We start from the raw sequence: 14,657 nt of genomic DNA on the forward strand, positions 1-14,657 counted from the left end.
CCATATTGTTTTTATTTACTTTGTTTTGCTCTTTTGCACACCAGTATTTCTACTTGCACATCATCATCTGCACATCTATCACTCCAGTGTTAATTTGCTAAATTGTAATTACTTCGCTACTATGGCCTATTTATTGCCTTACCTCCTTATGCCATATGCACACACTGTATATAGATTTGATATAACTCTGTGTTGTTGTTTTTTGTCGCACTGCTTTGCTTTATCTTGGCCAGGTTGTAGTTGTAAATGACAACTTGTTCTCAACTGGCCTACCTGGTTAAATAAAGGTGAAATAAAATTAAAACATATATATTTTTTACCTAAGTACTTTACACCACTGATTGTAAGTCACAATGACAATCAAATTAGAGGTCTGAAGACATACACTATGAATACTTACACTACACAGCCAAAAGTATGTGCTCTTCGAACATCTCATTCCAAAAGCATGGGCATTAAAATGGAGTTGGTCCCCTCTTCTAATTGTGGCGAGCTTTACACCACTCCAGCCAACGCTTGGCATTGTGGGAATGGTAAACTTAGGCTTGTGTGCAGCTGCTCGGCCATGGAAATCCATTTCTTGACGCTCCCGTCTAAACAGTTTTTTTGCTGACCTTGCTTCCAGAGGCAGTTTGGAACTCAGTAGTGAGTGTTGCAACTGGGGTACATGATTTTTATGCGCTTCAGCACTCTGCGGTCCCATTCTGTGAATGTATGTGGCCTACCACTTAGCAGCTGAGCCGTTGTTGCTCCTAGGTATTTCCACTTCACAATAACAGCACTTACAGTTGGGAGATTGCATGGCTGTGTGCTGAATTTTATAAATGTGTCTTCTTCTATGGTATAATGTCGTTAGCAACAATGTGAAGTGCGGGTGTTATACACCTGTCAGCAACCATTGTGGCTGAAATAGCCGAATCCACTAATTTTGAAGGCGTGTCCATATACTTTTGACCATGTAGTGTATCTACTGCAGGGCTAAATACGCCTAGCTTCTACGTCCCATAAACGTTTCCAAAAAGTAATGTATTTAAAAGTAAATAAGAGAGAAACAAACCCGAAACAATTGATCACAGCCTAGGTCTATGCCAGACAGTTAATCCTTTAATTTAATTAAGGTGTTTAAGGACGTTGTAGCTGTGTCAAAACACGGCCCTATTTTCTGTCAGCAAGTTTTATTTTGTATTTGAAGTGTGAAATGCACAGCGCGAGGCCAAGAAGTTGTGGAAGCCATGTGGATGGTCCTGAAAAGTGAGAGTGAACATTCGCACGGATTATTCTCTTACACTGAATTTCCATTTGTATTCATCATGGTGTGATATGCGAAACAATGCTTAAAGTAGATTACATGCCTCAATCATTAATAGCTGAGGGAGACGTCACTTTATTTTTGAATCGTTATCCCCGGGAAAAGTGCGCTCTACTTCGAAATAATATGCAGAATTTGGTGACCCATCTTTCACGATGTCAATTTCAAGGCTGGATGAGGGTTATCGGTAAGTAGCAATTAAAAACAGCAAACGTGTTTAGCTAACTAGCTAGCTAATGGAACCTCAAGTACGGATGAAAGTGGGAGGAAGTCGCTTTGCAATCGGCTCCTAGCTAACTAGGTTGATATGCTTGAGAAAATGTTATCCCATGCACGTGAAGTAAACACTCCGTGTACAAAACAATACGAACACCTGCTCTTTCCATGACAGACTCACCAGGTGTATCCAGGCGAAAGCTATGATCCCTTATTGATGTCACTTGTTAAAACCACTTCAATCAGTGTGTAGATGAAGGGGGTGAGACATGTTAAAGAAGGATTTTTAAGCCTTGAGATAATTGAGACATGGATTGTGTGACATTGAGGGTGAATGGGCAAGACAAAAGTGCGCGGGGTATGGTAGTATGTACCAGGCGCACCTGTTTGTGTCAAGAACTGCAACGCTGCTGGGTTTTTCACGCTCAGCAGTTTCCCGTGTGTATCAATAATGGTCCACCACCCAAAGGACATACAGCCAACTTAATACAACTGTGGGAAGCACTGGAATCAACATGTGCCAGCATCCCTGTCGAACGCTTTCGGCACCTTGTAGAGCCGACGAATTGAAGCTGTTCTGAGGGTGCAACTCAATATTAGAAAGGTGTTTTTAATGTTTTGGCCAGCTCTAAATCAAAATTCCTGCTGTAGTAATTCTAGCTACCTAGCTACACATGAGTCATGACAGGTGAAAATCTAATTCATGTGTCTTTCCTTTTCTTCTTGACAAGTTATGAAACCATAATACCAATATTAAAATGCAAAACAGTAACACAGTTGACAGGAGTGATGCAACCATTACAAAGAAAAAGTAAGCAGGACTAAGCTGTAGGCTTAACTGGACACACGGGACACTTATCCATGCTTCAGAAGAGGGAACAATCACTCAGCCTTGCTATGTCTTCAGTCTGATATGGGCACACACTTACTGACAATGCTGATGTAGCCTATCATAAGGTTAACATCAAATGAGACAAAATCCTTCTTCCTCAAACAGTATACTACTTGAACTTGTGAACAGCACAGATCATGTCATTGCAGGCGAAGAGGATGTAACCTTAATCTCCCAGAAAGTGGGGATTACTAAAAGCACAGCGTTCGCCTGCAATGACATGATCTGTGCTGCCTGTACGAGACCACCATACTACAGTGAAGGTTATTGAATGATTCCCTTGATTTGATAAGGCTTGATGCCCTCTGTGTGATGTGGCGGAAGAAGGGATCTGAAAAATGCATTGATTGTTTGCTCTTTATCAGAGCTAACATGAGTCCCATCTCCACTGTACAATCCGGGATGCTGGCATGTTTTTTTTATGTGCACGTTTGTCATCCATTCCAATAGAAGGGACTTGCTTCTATGTACTTACAGGTACTGTAATTCATATTGGAATAAATATACTAAAGCCTATTAATTAAATTGAATCCACATTCATTGTCTGTCATAGCTTGTTAATATGCATGTTTTGCAGATATGAAGAGCTCATCAACTAACTGGATATCCTGCGGCCAGCCTTTCACTGAGCCTGCCATATGGAAGCCAAAGTTCTGCATAGTTACCGACTGTCAGCTACTCCTATTGGACAAACAAGAGGTATTTAACTCCTACCAAATAGTGAATAATATGTGGTGTGAGGATTGAAGAGATGGGAAATCATGTAGGCCTACATTTGTATAGTTTTTTTTAAGGAGAGTGGAATTCCACCCTTCTGGAGCCTGGAGTGAACTGTCCCATTGTTTATTACCAGTAGCAACTGTAGCATAAGTTGTTGTCATTGCCTGCTGTCCTGGCTGTTACCCAGATCCACCCGCTGCTGCTGCAGGAGCGCCGGGCTGAGTCGTGCACGGTGTGGCTACTACGTCATACCCTCACTGTGCCCAGAGACTGCCACACCCTTGGAGACAAAACAGCCCTGGCCACAGACAACAGTAAGTACAGTCTACCCACTCCTACCCTACCAGACTGAGTGAGTACACATCACTCCACTATACTATGGGATGAAACGCTTACCTGTCAATCAACACAGTAGAGTACAAGTAAAATATGTGATCTTGTTCGTTCACTCCGTCTTTGAAGAAGAAATTGCAAAGTAATCAACAATCGGAAGCTAGGCTACTTGTTGTAAATATTGGTTTAGACATTTGACTAAGGATGGAGTCTGGAGTAACTGATTTTTGAAATTTTATTGTAAAAATGTATGAAAACAAACAATGTGCTTTTTTGAGCCAACAGCACCTCTTACTGAGACATGGGTGAACCTAGCCTATTTCCTTTCCTTACCACTGGAGGTCTCAGCAGTCAATGACTCTGAACATCCTCAAACCTTTTCTAGTCATTCCTTTCCCAGTAAGCTGCAGTAATGGCAAAATGTGACCACAGGACTCAAAATAGAAATTCCTTGGTGTAATATAATCCATACATTTGCCTAGTATTGCTTGTTTTTACACAGTAGTGTCCCTAGGTGTGCCCCAAGTAGAGTCCTTCATAGGTCAGTTTGGCATAGAATTGTTCAAAGAGCTGATCCGTAAACCAGTCATATAACATTAATTTATGTAAAAAAAATGTATGACTCCAGAGTAGTAGGCTTTATGATGAATATTATTAGGCTATTATTACTACTATTACTATTCCCCTTCCCTGCATTAATTAATTTGTCTGCATATCTATTCACCATTTGGATAAAAGGAAGCCATTTTATAATGCGATGTGTCACTCAAATCGCTTTGAGAGAAAGAGCCTTCTAATTAGACTTCTTACCTAATGAAAGCATGTAGCCGACATAACAAAATAAGACCTTTACCTTCAATATTGTTTAGATAATCAAATAGCTTAAATTGAAATAAACCATTCCCAGACTCGAATATAGGCTTCAAAAATAGGCTACATTTATTTAGTAGGTTCCTCAAACTTTTACCAGCTGCTCCGGTTTATACTTTTTTCATGGCCTGCCTGTAGTCTAATGAACAAAAGCCTGAATTAATGTAATAAATAATTGATAATTAACTGAATTATCGAAAACAAATAGGCCTACCTGCTTGCACTTTGTGCAAGCTGTGCATCCATCTACCTCGTCATTGTCCTTCCAAACTGGGGATTTCACTCGTGCAGCACCTGTTTCCCCTATAATGTTGTAGCCTATATTTCTCTCTGGTTAGGCCTATGCTAGACATTTTTGCGTGAGCTAGGCTAGTCCCGTGTAGCTTAGTTGGTAGAGAAAAAATGTAAAATGTATCCAGGGAAAGTAAGCTTGGCAATGTGTCATATACTTATGTGGGGAGAGGGAACATAAGCTCTGTGCGTGGACAATTTATAACGTTTTAGCATCACACAAATAAGGGATACTGTAGTTCCCAGCTCCAAACACTCTCAATGCGAGCGTGGCTGATGTCTTAAGTCTGCATCGCTGCTCACAGAATGGAATTCGCAAACAAAACGCAACACATGAAGCTTCTGGGTTTTTAAAAAGTGTATTATCTTGATTTTAAATGTTTCTGACCTGCAATGTAATGGTTCTGAACCACGAGCCAGCCCACGGATTGAAATAATGTTTTCATTCTACCAGGAACTGTGGGTATCCGATCCGATGCAGGACTCCAGCCCCTAGCTGCTGTACCACTTAGCTCCTGTGCCCTTAGCTGCTGTGCCCCTTAGCTGCTGTGCCCTTAGCTGCTGTGCCCTTAGCTGCTGTGCCCTTAGCTGCTGTGCCCTTAGCTGCTGTGCCCCTTAGCTGCTGTGCCCCTTAGCTGCTGTGCCCTTAGCTGCTGTGCCCTTAGCTGCTGTGCCCTTAGCTGCTGTGCCCCTTAGCTGCTGTGCCCCTTAGCTGCTGTGCCCCTTAGCTGCTGTGCCCCTTAGCTGCTGTGCCCCTTAGCTGCTGTGCCCTTAGCTGCTGTGCCCTTAGCTGCTGTGCCCTTAGCTGCTGTGCCCCTTAGCTGCTGTGCCCCTTAGCTGCTGTGCCCCTTAGCTGCTGTGCCCCCTAGCTGCTGTGCCCCTTAGCTGCTGTGCCCCTTAGCTGCTGTGCCCCTTAGCTGCTGTGCCCCTTAGCTGCTGTGCCCCTTAGCTGCTGTGCCCCTTAGCTGCTGTGCCCCTAGCTGCTGTGCCCCTAGCTGCTGTTGCCCCTGCATCGCAACCTGGTTGTGTAGAGGAGAAAGTGACTGGCCATTGGTCAGGATCTCAGAGAACTGAAGTGAGAGGGATTCTGAGCTATGTTTTGTTTAGTGACCAAATGATGAAAAGGGAGAGAAGAAGAAAAAACATGCTGTGTCTTTAAGAGCTGAGTTGCGAAAGCTGGCAGCCAGGCCCTGAGTTGAGCTCAACCCAATCATAGTCTTGGAACAGCTGCCAGATGTAGCGTAGCAGCAGCCAGAACACAGCAGAGCTGCCCCTGCAAAACTAGGCAGCGCTACTCACTGGGACAGGCGGGAGACGAGGATACGTTTCTGTGCCTCACTCGATTCTACATCCTCACGCACACACGCACAGGGCTGGCAGAAAGGAGTATGCCTCATTCGGTGCTGTGAAGTTATGGAGTTGGACAACGCGGCCAAACCGGAGAGCTACAATGGTAAGGAGAACGTTTTAATAAAGCAGGCAAACTGTTGAAGCCTGCTTCTGTCCCCGTGGCAAAGGGCGCTTTAAGGTTAGGAAGATTGTTAGTTGTTCACTTTGTGCTTCTCTCTCACTCAGTTCTGGTGAAGTGGGGTTGTTTGCTGTGGAGACAGATTGCTTGTGGAATTCCTATGAATCAGATGTTTTGTTCGAGTAGATAGAGCAGAAGCCTGGGGTTTCTAATACTGTATTCAACATACTGTTTACTAGGAAGAACTTTTAGTCCATTTGAACGCCACTAGGAAGAATGTTTTAGTCCATAGAGATTGTTAGTTGAAAAAGTGATTGGACTGTTTACTGTTTTTGCATAGAATGTGATGTCTGGGGTATTTTTCTGTCTCAGAATAAATTCGAACACTCTGTGCAGGAACTGGATTTCCACTCTGTAATCTGTGGGCTGAATGACTCATAAAAAATCCTGTGTTGGGTCTTCTGAGAAATAACAACTGCGCAGCACATCGGCTCAAGTGTGAGGACGTGTAGGAGTCACTAAGATGTTTGAGAAAACAACAGAGATTGTTTCTCTTAAAAGCTTGTACATTATTTTAACATTTCAGGAGAACTTTTCAGTGTACTGTTGATGAGAAATTCTCCTTTGTTTCAAATAGCAATCCACTTGGAATACTTAGAATATTTCCACAGCCACACTTGGCTGACTTGGATTTATTCCGTTTTATTAGCCGGGCTCTGTGCCATTTTCAAGTTTGTCATGAGAATACCACACTAACTTTAATATCCTTGGAAATATAGTCTGTTCTCTTATTAAGTTCTACAACTAAGTGTACTTCAATGAGTTGAACCAATACAGTCGAGCATGGATTAGAGTAGTCACCCATCCTGGTGTTGGTGCTCAGACAGTCTTCCTCTAGGCTCTTGTCTGGGTTGTGCTGGCCCTATACTCCCCCTGATGCACCAGTCAGTAACCTAGACACTTCTTTGTTCATAACTGCCAGTATCTTCATGTCAATGGCTGATATGATCAACACATTTCCTTATACTATTCTTTAGTTCGTAAGAGTTTGAATGAAGACATCCGCCTATTTTTCTATTTAACATGCCCTATGGATAATTTGAATACATATTTTAGAATTTCTATCTTTATGAGCATTCAATGTATTGGTCTGATGAATAATTAATTGAAGGATATTAGCACTTGCAGGATTCACTGTCAGTACTAAAGATACTGGTCTGGTACAGACCTTTTTTTACCTCTACTACTCTAACAGCTGAAAAACACAATCAGAAATTCCTTCTCAAATATTCATGAATATTGAGCTGAAATAGCAATATCAACAGTTAATATTACATAGTGTTTACTCATCATTCTCTTAAGTATCCAAAACCATTTGTTTTTCTGACACTAAGGGGTGACATGCTCCAGACAACCTGCAGTAGGCCTAAATCTAACACAAGGTGTTAGCATAATCTCGATGACATAATTATTCAATTGGACATAATCTGCTTTAGCATGAAAATTGTCAACATTTTCTTACTGTGTTGCAATTATGGATTGGCAGTAGCCTATAGTGGACATGTTATTGCAGTTTTGGGATGATCTTAACTCTACTGTTGGGGAGAAAGACCCAACATCCCACAGTGGCATTATACTTGGGTCCCATCCTTTTGTTCATCAATTTAGATGTCTCCCTAGTTACAAAAATGGTCATTTTCACTGCCAACATTTAGATACAGTATGTCTTTCAAACCAAATAATCTAACCACTGTTGCCTGATTTTGAAATGTCAATGAAACAATTATAAACTGTAAAATGTGTTGTACGGCGGTTTACTAAAAATCTCCCATGTTTTTTTCCTTCCAATTTGACCAAGTAGGCTAAACAGTTTTGTTTTTATCCCCTCTAGCATGGGAGAACTGGTCTGCTTGGGATGAGTCCCCCCTCCAGATTGAAAAATGCCTCCAGTGTACATAAGTGGAATTAGGAGCTAGAAGCAGAACTGCCATGTCTGTCGGTGCCATCTTGGCAATTAAGTGTCCGCCTTATTTCCGTGACCAAAGAACTCTAATATAGGTTAGAAAATAATATCTTGAAAGTCTATTTGCATTGGATTATTTACAGTGCCCCTTAAAAAAGTGGTACGGCTTGCTCATGCCTTTTGAGTTAAAGCTGAGGATTGTGGATGACATTTTAATGGGTCCATTTTGGCCCTCTTGAAAGGCAAAGTGCTTGCCTCTGAATTTATTACACTTCTTTTTGACTCAACTTTTTGGGGCGTTAAACTGCGTAGGTGCATTAAATCTAGCTTTAAACTGATAAGTGTTGAAGATTCATTTGTAACCTTTTTAGTCTATGCAATGGTAGTTTTTGTTTTTAAATCCACTTTATCCTGTACAGTTGTGAAAGTATGTTGGCTAGCTGACACCAGCTCTTCCATGTCATTTAGGTGGAAACATGAGGCTGTCACTCATCAAATTGTCTTTGAATATAGTAACAAGGCTCAGTTGTCAATGCTCCTGCTATGTGCTTCAGTGGTTTTACTGATCGGTATGATGACAGTTGCCTTTGACACTTCAATTCACCTCGAGAGCAAGGTACTGATTTGAGAGATTTGACATTTCTATGAAATGTTTGCGATTTAATGATACGGGTCCCTTTATTCAGCTCAGTTGTATTATGAGATCAGAGTAACTGATTTAATTGTCAGATATATAAAAATAAAGATAAAATGTTGACTAGATTAGGCTACATGGTTTGACTAAATGGTGTGAAGTATTTGACACACTAGTTCTCTTTTTCTATTCTTTAAACTCCACCTGTTGAGCCACTGGTTAAATGTTGAGCTGCCAAGGAGAAGACAATAAGTAGATGTCCCTTCACTGTAGATCTCGTGCTCCGTCTTTGACATATACACATAAACATGTTAAAGTGTGTGGGCTTGTGACATTTGAAGTCCGAATTCCTTCAGAGAGGAACTTGGCTCAGCTGGCCGTCATACGCCAGGGCAATTTGCTGACCTCACATGCTGCACATAAGTGTCTTTGTCTGTGAAAAATCAGCTGACTTGTATTAATCCCCTGCCCAATCTTCACTGTTGTTTCTATAGTCCTCCACTCAGGAAGTTCTGTCTTGCACAGCTAGTCAGGGCAGTGGGCTGGAGTGCACCACACAATGATAGACTCATAGCGATGAGTTGAGAACATACAGTGGAATAGCATAGAGAGAGAGAAAGTATTTTGCATAAATTCAGAACAGTATTACCCCTCTTTGTAAGCCAAGGACACCGTTGTTCAAGAAACAGCGGCCGGCTATGGCAGAGAAATCGCAGATAAAATGTTTTAAAAATCTCACAACAAGACCATACTTTCAAAGCCATGTTATTTTTCCGTATGCTAGTGATAATATGATACATTTCACTATGCTTTGTCGTGTCTTTGGCTATGCCGGATTAAGTGATATGACATGCTATTCTATAAAATAATTTTGCCGTAATTAATATTACCTGATTGAGCTAATCATGTAAATGTAATTAGAGAGTCGGGCACCATGAAATAATATTTATAGAGCTGTTATCTTCCGAATAAACTCTTAAAGACCTAGTAATATTTTACATCAATAGCAGTCAATATTAATCATCATCTTATTTCAGTCTCATCTGAAAGTTGTAAATTCTTGGTTATCTGCACGAACCCTGGCTAACAAGTTGAATCAGCAATACAAAATTGGGTTTAATTATTTATTTACTAAATACCTAACTAATCACACAGAATTACACATATTTAAATCATAACTTCATTACAAATTACATCATAAAGGAAAATGTCCCTAGCGGGCGGAACAGATATGACAGCTGGTTACACAAAAAAAAGGGCTGGGTTTGAGTGAAAGAGCGGGAGACTGAGGAACAAAGGGTGAAGCTGTGCTATCGTAAATACAGTATCTTATGCATTCTAAATTACCGCCTATTTGGAAAAGGAAAATTAAATAAATATTTACTCTGAGCTGCGCTTCGGTAGGTTGGTGGTAGATGGAAGGCCGTGTTGCCCAACCGAGTCCTTTGTCCTTTGAAGAATGTCTCTGCTGGTAAATTGAATACGTTGTAGTAATGTCGTTGTGTGGTAGACGGGATACTCTGTCTGTTCCTTCCTAACCCTCGTTTGCAGCGGCTGTTGCTAACTCAACGGCTAGGAGGTATCACTTCTGTAGTGAATAAGAGTTCAAAGTTCATACCATTCGCAACCAAAGCTCACGCTGATGTTTGCTTCGTTCTGTAGTTATTATCTGAACCATTCTGACATCAAACCGTCGTCCTCACGTCCTCGGAACAGGAGGTTATATTGTTGTCAAGGGTTTTATATAGGAAGGGAGAGGAGGACGTGTTTGAAAAGTTTTATAGCCCATGTCCCTTCACAGGGGCGGGCCGCTGATTGAGCAGAGCCCTATCTTATGAAAACCCAAATCTCACATTTTAGAAGCTAAAATCACATTTCACCCCATCACAAATAATTTCATATTCAAACATTTAAATTGAACAACAATTCCATGTGAATCTAATAACTCTGATGTGTAGACTTTCCCCTGTAGAGTTTGTCATCTTAACATTGATGAGAATGTCTCAGATGACAACCGAACTGACATCATATTCATTATGTACCACCACATATGTTCAATTGGTCGGATTACCAGAACATAGTTCATTTCCCCCTATCTTCTGATGTTCCCAGAATCTCTATGTTAACCAAAGGGTTTTGCAAATGTAACATCAGTAGGGTAGAGAGAGGAAAAAGTGGGGAAGAGGTATTTTTGACTGTCATAAACCTACCCCCAGGCCAACGTCATGACACTTCTTTTGAAGGACATTTCACAAGGCTTGTGAAGCCTGCCTTCTCAGTTCTGACTCCAGCTACCTACTGTAGCCTGACTCCCTATATACCGTGCCCTCTGATTGGCTACTCAAGCCAAGAATGTAGCTCTTTGCAGTGCTTGTTCCCCTGAATGCCACAGAGAGAAAGATGCCTCATTTCTATTATTTTCTTTACTCATGGAAGAGTGGGGGACACACCTCGGAGAGGCAGGCTTGATTTTGTGACGGCCTCTCTTTGAGTTGAGAGAAGGGGGAAACGGCCGGGCCATTGTGGATGTCTCTAACTTACTGTTTAGCTTTCAGAGGGAAGGATCAAAGGCACTCTTTCTTTGGAGTGAGAAAAAGTATGTCTGAAGTTTGCCCTTATCCTTACACCTTTCCCAGCTGTGATCTTTTGCTGAGAGAGAGAGAGAGAGACTGTATCTCTCCAGGGAGTCCCTTCATTGCTTTGTGCTCTTTGTGGAAGACATACTCACGTGGCAGTGCAATCCACAGGTACTGTACATTCCAATCACAAAACTCCAGAGAGTCAACAATGCTGTTGAATGTACCCCTCCACATTGACTCGGTACTGGTACTCCTTGTATATAGCCTTGTTATTGTTTTTGTGTTACTATTTTGTTTTTCATTTCGCAAATATTTGTCTTTTAAAATCTGCATTGTTGGGAATGGGCTTGTAAGTAAGCATTTCACTGTAGTCTACACCCTGTTGTATTTGGCACGTGTGACCAATACCATTTTGAGTTGATATGTATGTTTTCAATCTAGATGTAAAAATATAGTTTGCTGCCATGGTAACGCCAGTATAGAAATGCCAGCCGGTAGCTCTTCAATCATGCCAAGTTGTGACTTCACCACCCATAAGTCACCAAAGTGAAGTTCTTTTGTGTTGTACTGTATAGGTCTAAGTCAGCAAGCAGTAGGTGCATTAAACACCAGCTTGGTGTGAATTTTAATGGTATAATTCTCCATCAGGAGTCACATTCCAATACATTAAAACAGACACAGAAATGTGGCAGGGCTGTAATAGCCTGTAAACTTGAGTGAAACCATGCAGCATGAGGATGGTTTTTGTGTTGTTTTTTTGCTGTTTGCATCGTGCTGTGTTGTCAAGAATGTTTGGCTTAAAAGTATTTCAGACCTGGTTGGATGCTGTACACCTTGTCTAGTGATTGCATTTTGTGTCTCTAGACTGCTCTCGTCAATGTACAATAGCTCAGAGTCACACTGCCTGCAGAAACAATAGTTCCTTACCAGTTTACCACCAACTGGATTGAGAAGGTCCGTCTAGAGAGAATGTACACAACACTGCTTATTATCCTTCCATCAGGACATTATTTCTGTACACTTTTCAAACCACGTTCTCCAGAGGGAAACCCATCTTTTCCATTCATTTGCCACGCTCACTCACTCCTAGAATCCTCCATGTGCTCGAATAATGTCGCTTGGATGATAAATTATGACAATCTCAATCTTTACTTGGGTTGTAAAATTCCGGAAAACATTCCCAATTTTCTGGATCTTTCTGAAACTTTGCAATCCTAATCTTTACATATAGACACACAGTCAGCATGCTATTGATAGGATTGCTAATCCTGATAAAAGTAGAGCTGGGACAATAAACAGAAAATGATCGATACTGACCAAACCAATCATTTATCGAGGACATTTTACTGATTTGGATAATAACGATAAGTAGACTTTACTAAAGGGATGTGATGTTTGAAATGTTGTAGCCTAAATCTTATGGCTGGGCGATATGGGCAAAATGTCATATTACATAAAAAAATGGTGTCCTTTGACAGCTCTTTGGTCTTGGCCATAGTGGAGTTTGGAGTGTGACTGTGGACAGGTGTCTTTTATACTGATAACAAGTTCAAACAGGTGCCATTAATACAGGTAACGAGTGGAGGACAGAGGAGCCTCAGGTCTGTGAGAGCCAGAAATCTTGCTTGTTTGTAGGTGACCAAATACTTATTGCCCACCATAATTTGCAAATAAATTCATTAAAAGTCCTACAATGTGATTTTCTGGATTTTTTTCCCCCTCATTTTGTCTGTCATAGTTGAAGTGTACCTATGATGAAAATTACAGGCATCTCTCATCTTTTTAAGTGGGAGAACTTGCACAAATGATGGCTGACTAAATACTTTTTTGCCCCACTGTATATCTATCCTACCCTGCCTTTCTAAGGTCTTCGAAAGCCAAGTTAACAAACAGATCACCAACCATTTCGAAACCCACCGTACCTTCTCCACTATGCAATCTGGTTTCCTAGCTGGTCATGGGTGCACCTGAGCCAGGCTCAAGGTCCTAAACGATATAACAGCCATCGATAAGAGACAGTACTGTGCAGCTGTATTCATCGACCTGGCCAAGGCTTTGGACTCTGTCAATCACCACATTCCTATTGGCAGACTCGACAGCCTTGGTTTCTCAAATGACTGCCTTGCCTGGTTCACCAACTACTTCTCAGACAGAGTTCAGTGTGTCAAATTGGAGGGCCTGTTGTCTGGACCTCTGGAAGTCTATGGGTGTGCCACAGGGTTCAATTCTCGGGCCGACTCTTTTCTCTGTATGCAACAATGATGTCTCTCTTGCTGCTGGTGATTCTCTGATCCACCTCTACGCAGACGACACCGTTCTGTATACCTCTTGCCCTTCTTTGGAAACTGTGTTAACTAACCTCCAGACGAGCTTCAGTGCCATACAACTCTCCTTCCTTGGCATCCAGCTGCTCTTAAACGCAAGTAAATTGAAATGCATGCTCTTCAACCGATCGATGGTTCTGACTTAGAATATGTGGACAACTACAAATACCTAGGTATCTGGTTAGACTGTAAACTCTCCTTCCATACTCACATTAAGCATCTCCAATCCAAAATTAAATCTAGAATCGGCTTCCTATTTCACAACAAAGCATCCTTCACTCATGCTGCCAAACATACCCTCGTAAAACTGACTATCCTGCCGATCCTTGACTTCGGCGATGTCATTTACAAAATAGCCTCCATCACTCTACTCAACAAATTGGATGTAGTCTATCACAGTGCCATCCATTTTGTCACCAGCATGGAATATTTTTTGCACACTCCAGCATGGAATATTTCACTGTTTACCCCTATAGCCAATTCTTCCTTTGGCCGCCTTTCCTTCCAGTTCTCTGCTGCCAATGACTGGAACTAACTGCAAAAATCACTGAAGCTGGAGACTCATATCTCCCTTACTAACTTTAAGCACTAGCTGTCCGAGCAGCTCACAGATCACTGCACCTGTACATAGCCCATCTGTAAATAACCCATTCAACTACCTCATCCCCATACTGTTATTTTTGCTCCATTTTCACCCCAGTATCTCTACTTGCACATCATCATCTGCACATCTATCACTCCAGTGTTTAAATTGTAATTATTTCGCCACCATGGCCTATTTATTGCCTTACCTCCCTTATCTTACATCATTTGCACACACTGTACATAGAAAAAAAGTCTATTGTGTTATTGACTGTATGTTTGTTTATTCTATGTTTAACTCTGTGTTGTTGTTTGTGTCGCTTTGCTTTATGTTGGCCAGGTCACAGTTGTAAATGAGAACTTTTTCTCAACTAGCCTACCTGGTTAAATAAAGGTGAAATTAAATGTTTAAAAAGTACTAGTCAAAAGTTTGGACACACCTACACATTCAAGGGTTTTTCTTTATTTTTACTGTT

The 14,657-nt window shown here is 41.3% G+C and overlaps 1 protein-coding gene across 2 annotated transcripts in view; it reads left to right on the top strand.

Annotated features, from left to right (window-relative positions):
- Positions 1 to 5,566: 5,566 nt before the first annotated feature.
- LOC112248220 (disabled homolog 2-interacting protein-like) overlaps positions 5,567 to 14,657 on the top strand; it is a 111,650-nt gene continuing 102,559 nt past the window's right edge. The window contains exon 1 of one of the 2 annotated variants that reach the window (XM_024417067.2): positions 5,567 to 6,084. In XM_024417067.2, the coding sequence (XP_024272835.1) occupies positions 6,045 to 6,084 (40 nt within the window). In that variant the 5' untranslated portion in view covers positions 5,567 to 6,044. The remainder of the gene's footprint in view (positions 6,085 to 14,657) is intronic. The other variant, XM_024417066.2, reaches the window with a different exon arrangement.

The sequence above is a fragment of the Oncorhynchus tshawytscha genome, linkage group LG04, assembly GCF_018296145.1.
Source record: "Oncorhynchus tshawytscha isolate Ot180627B linkage group LG04, Otsh_v2.0, whole genome shotgun sequence".
Lineage (NCBI taxonomy): Eukaryota > Metazoa > Chordata > Actinopteri > Salmoniformes > Salmonidae > Oncorhynchus > Oncorhynchus tshawytscha.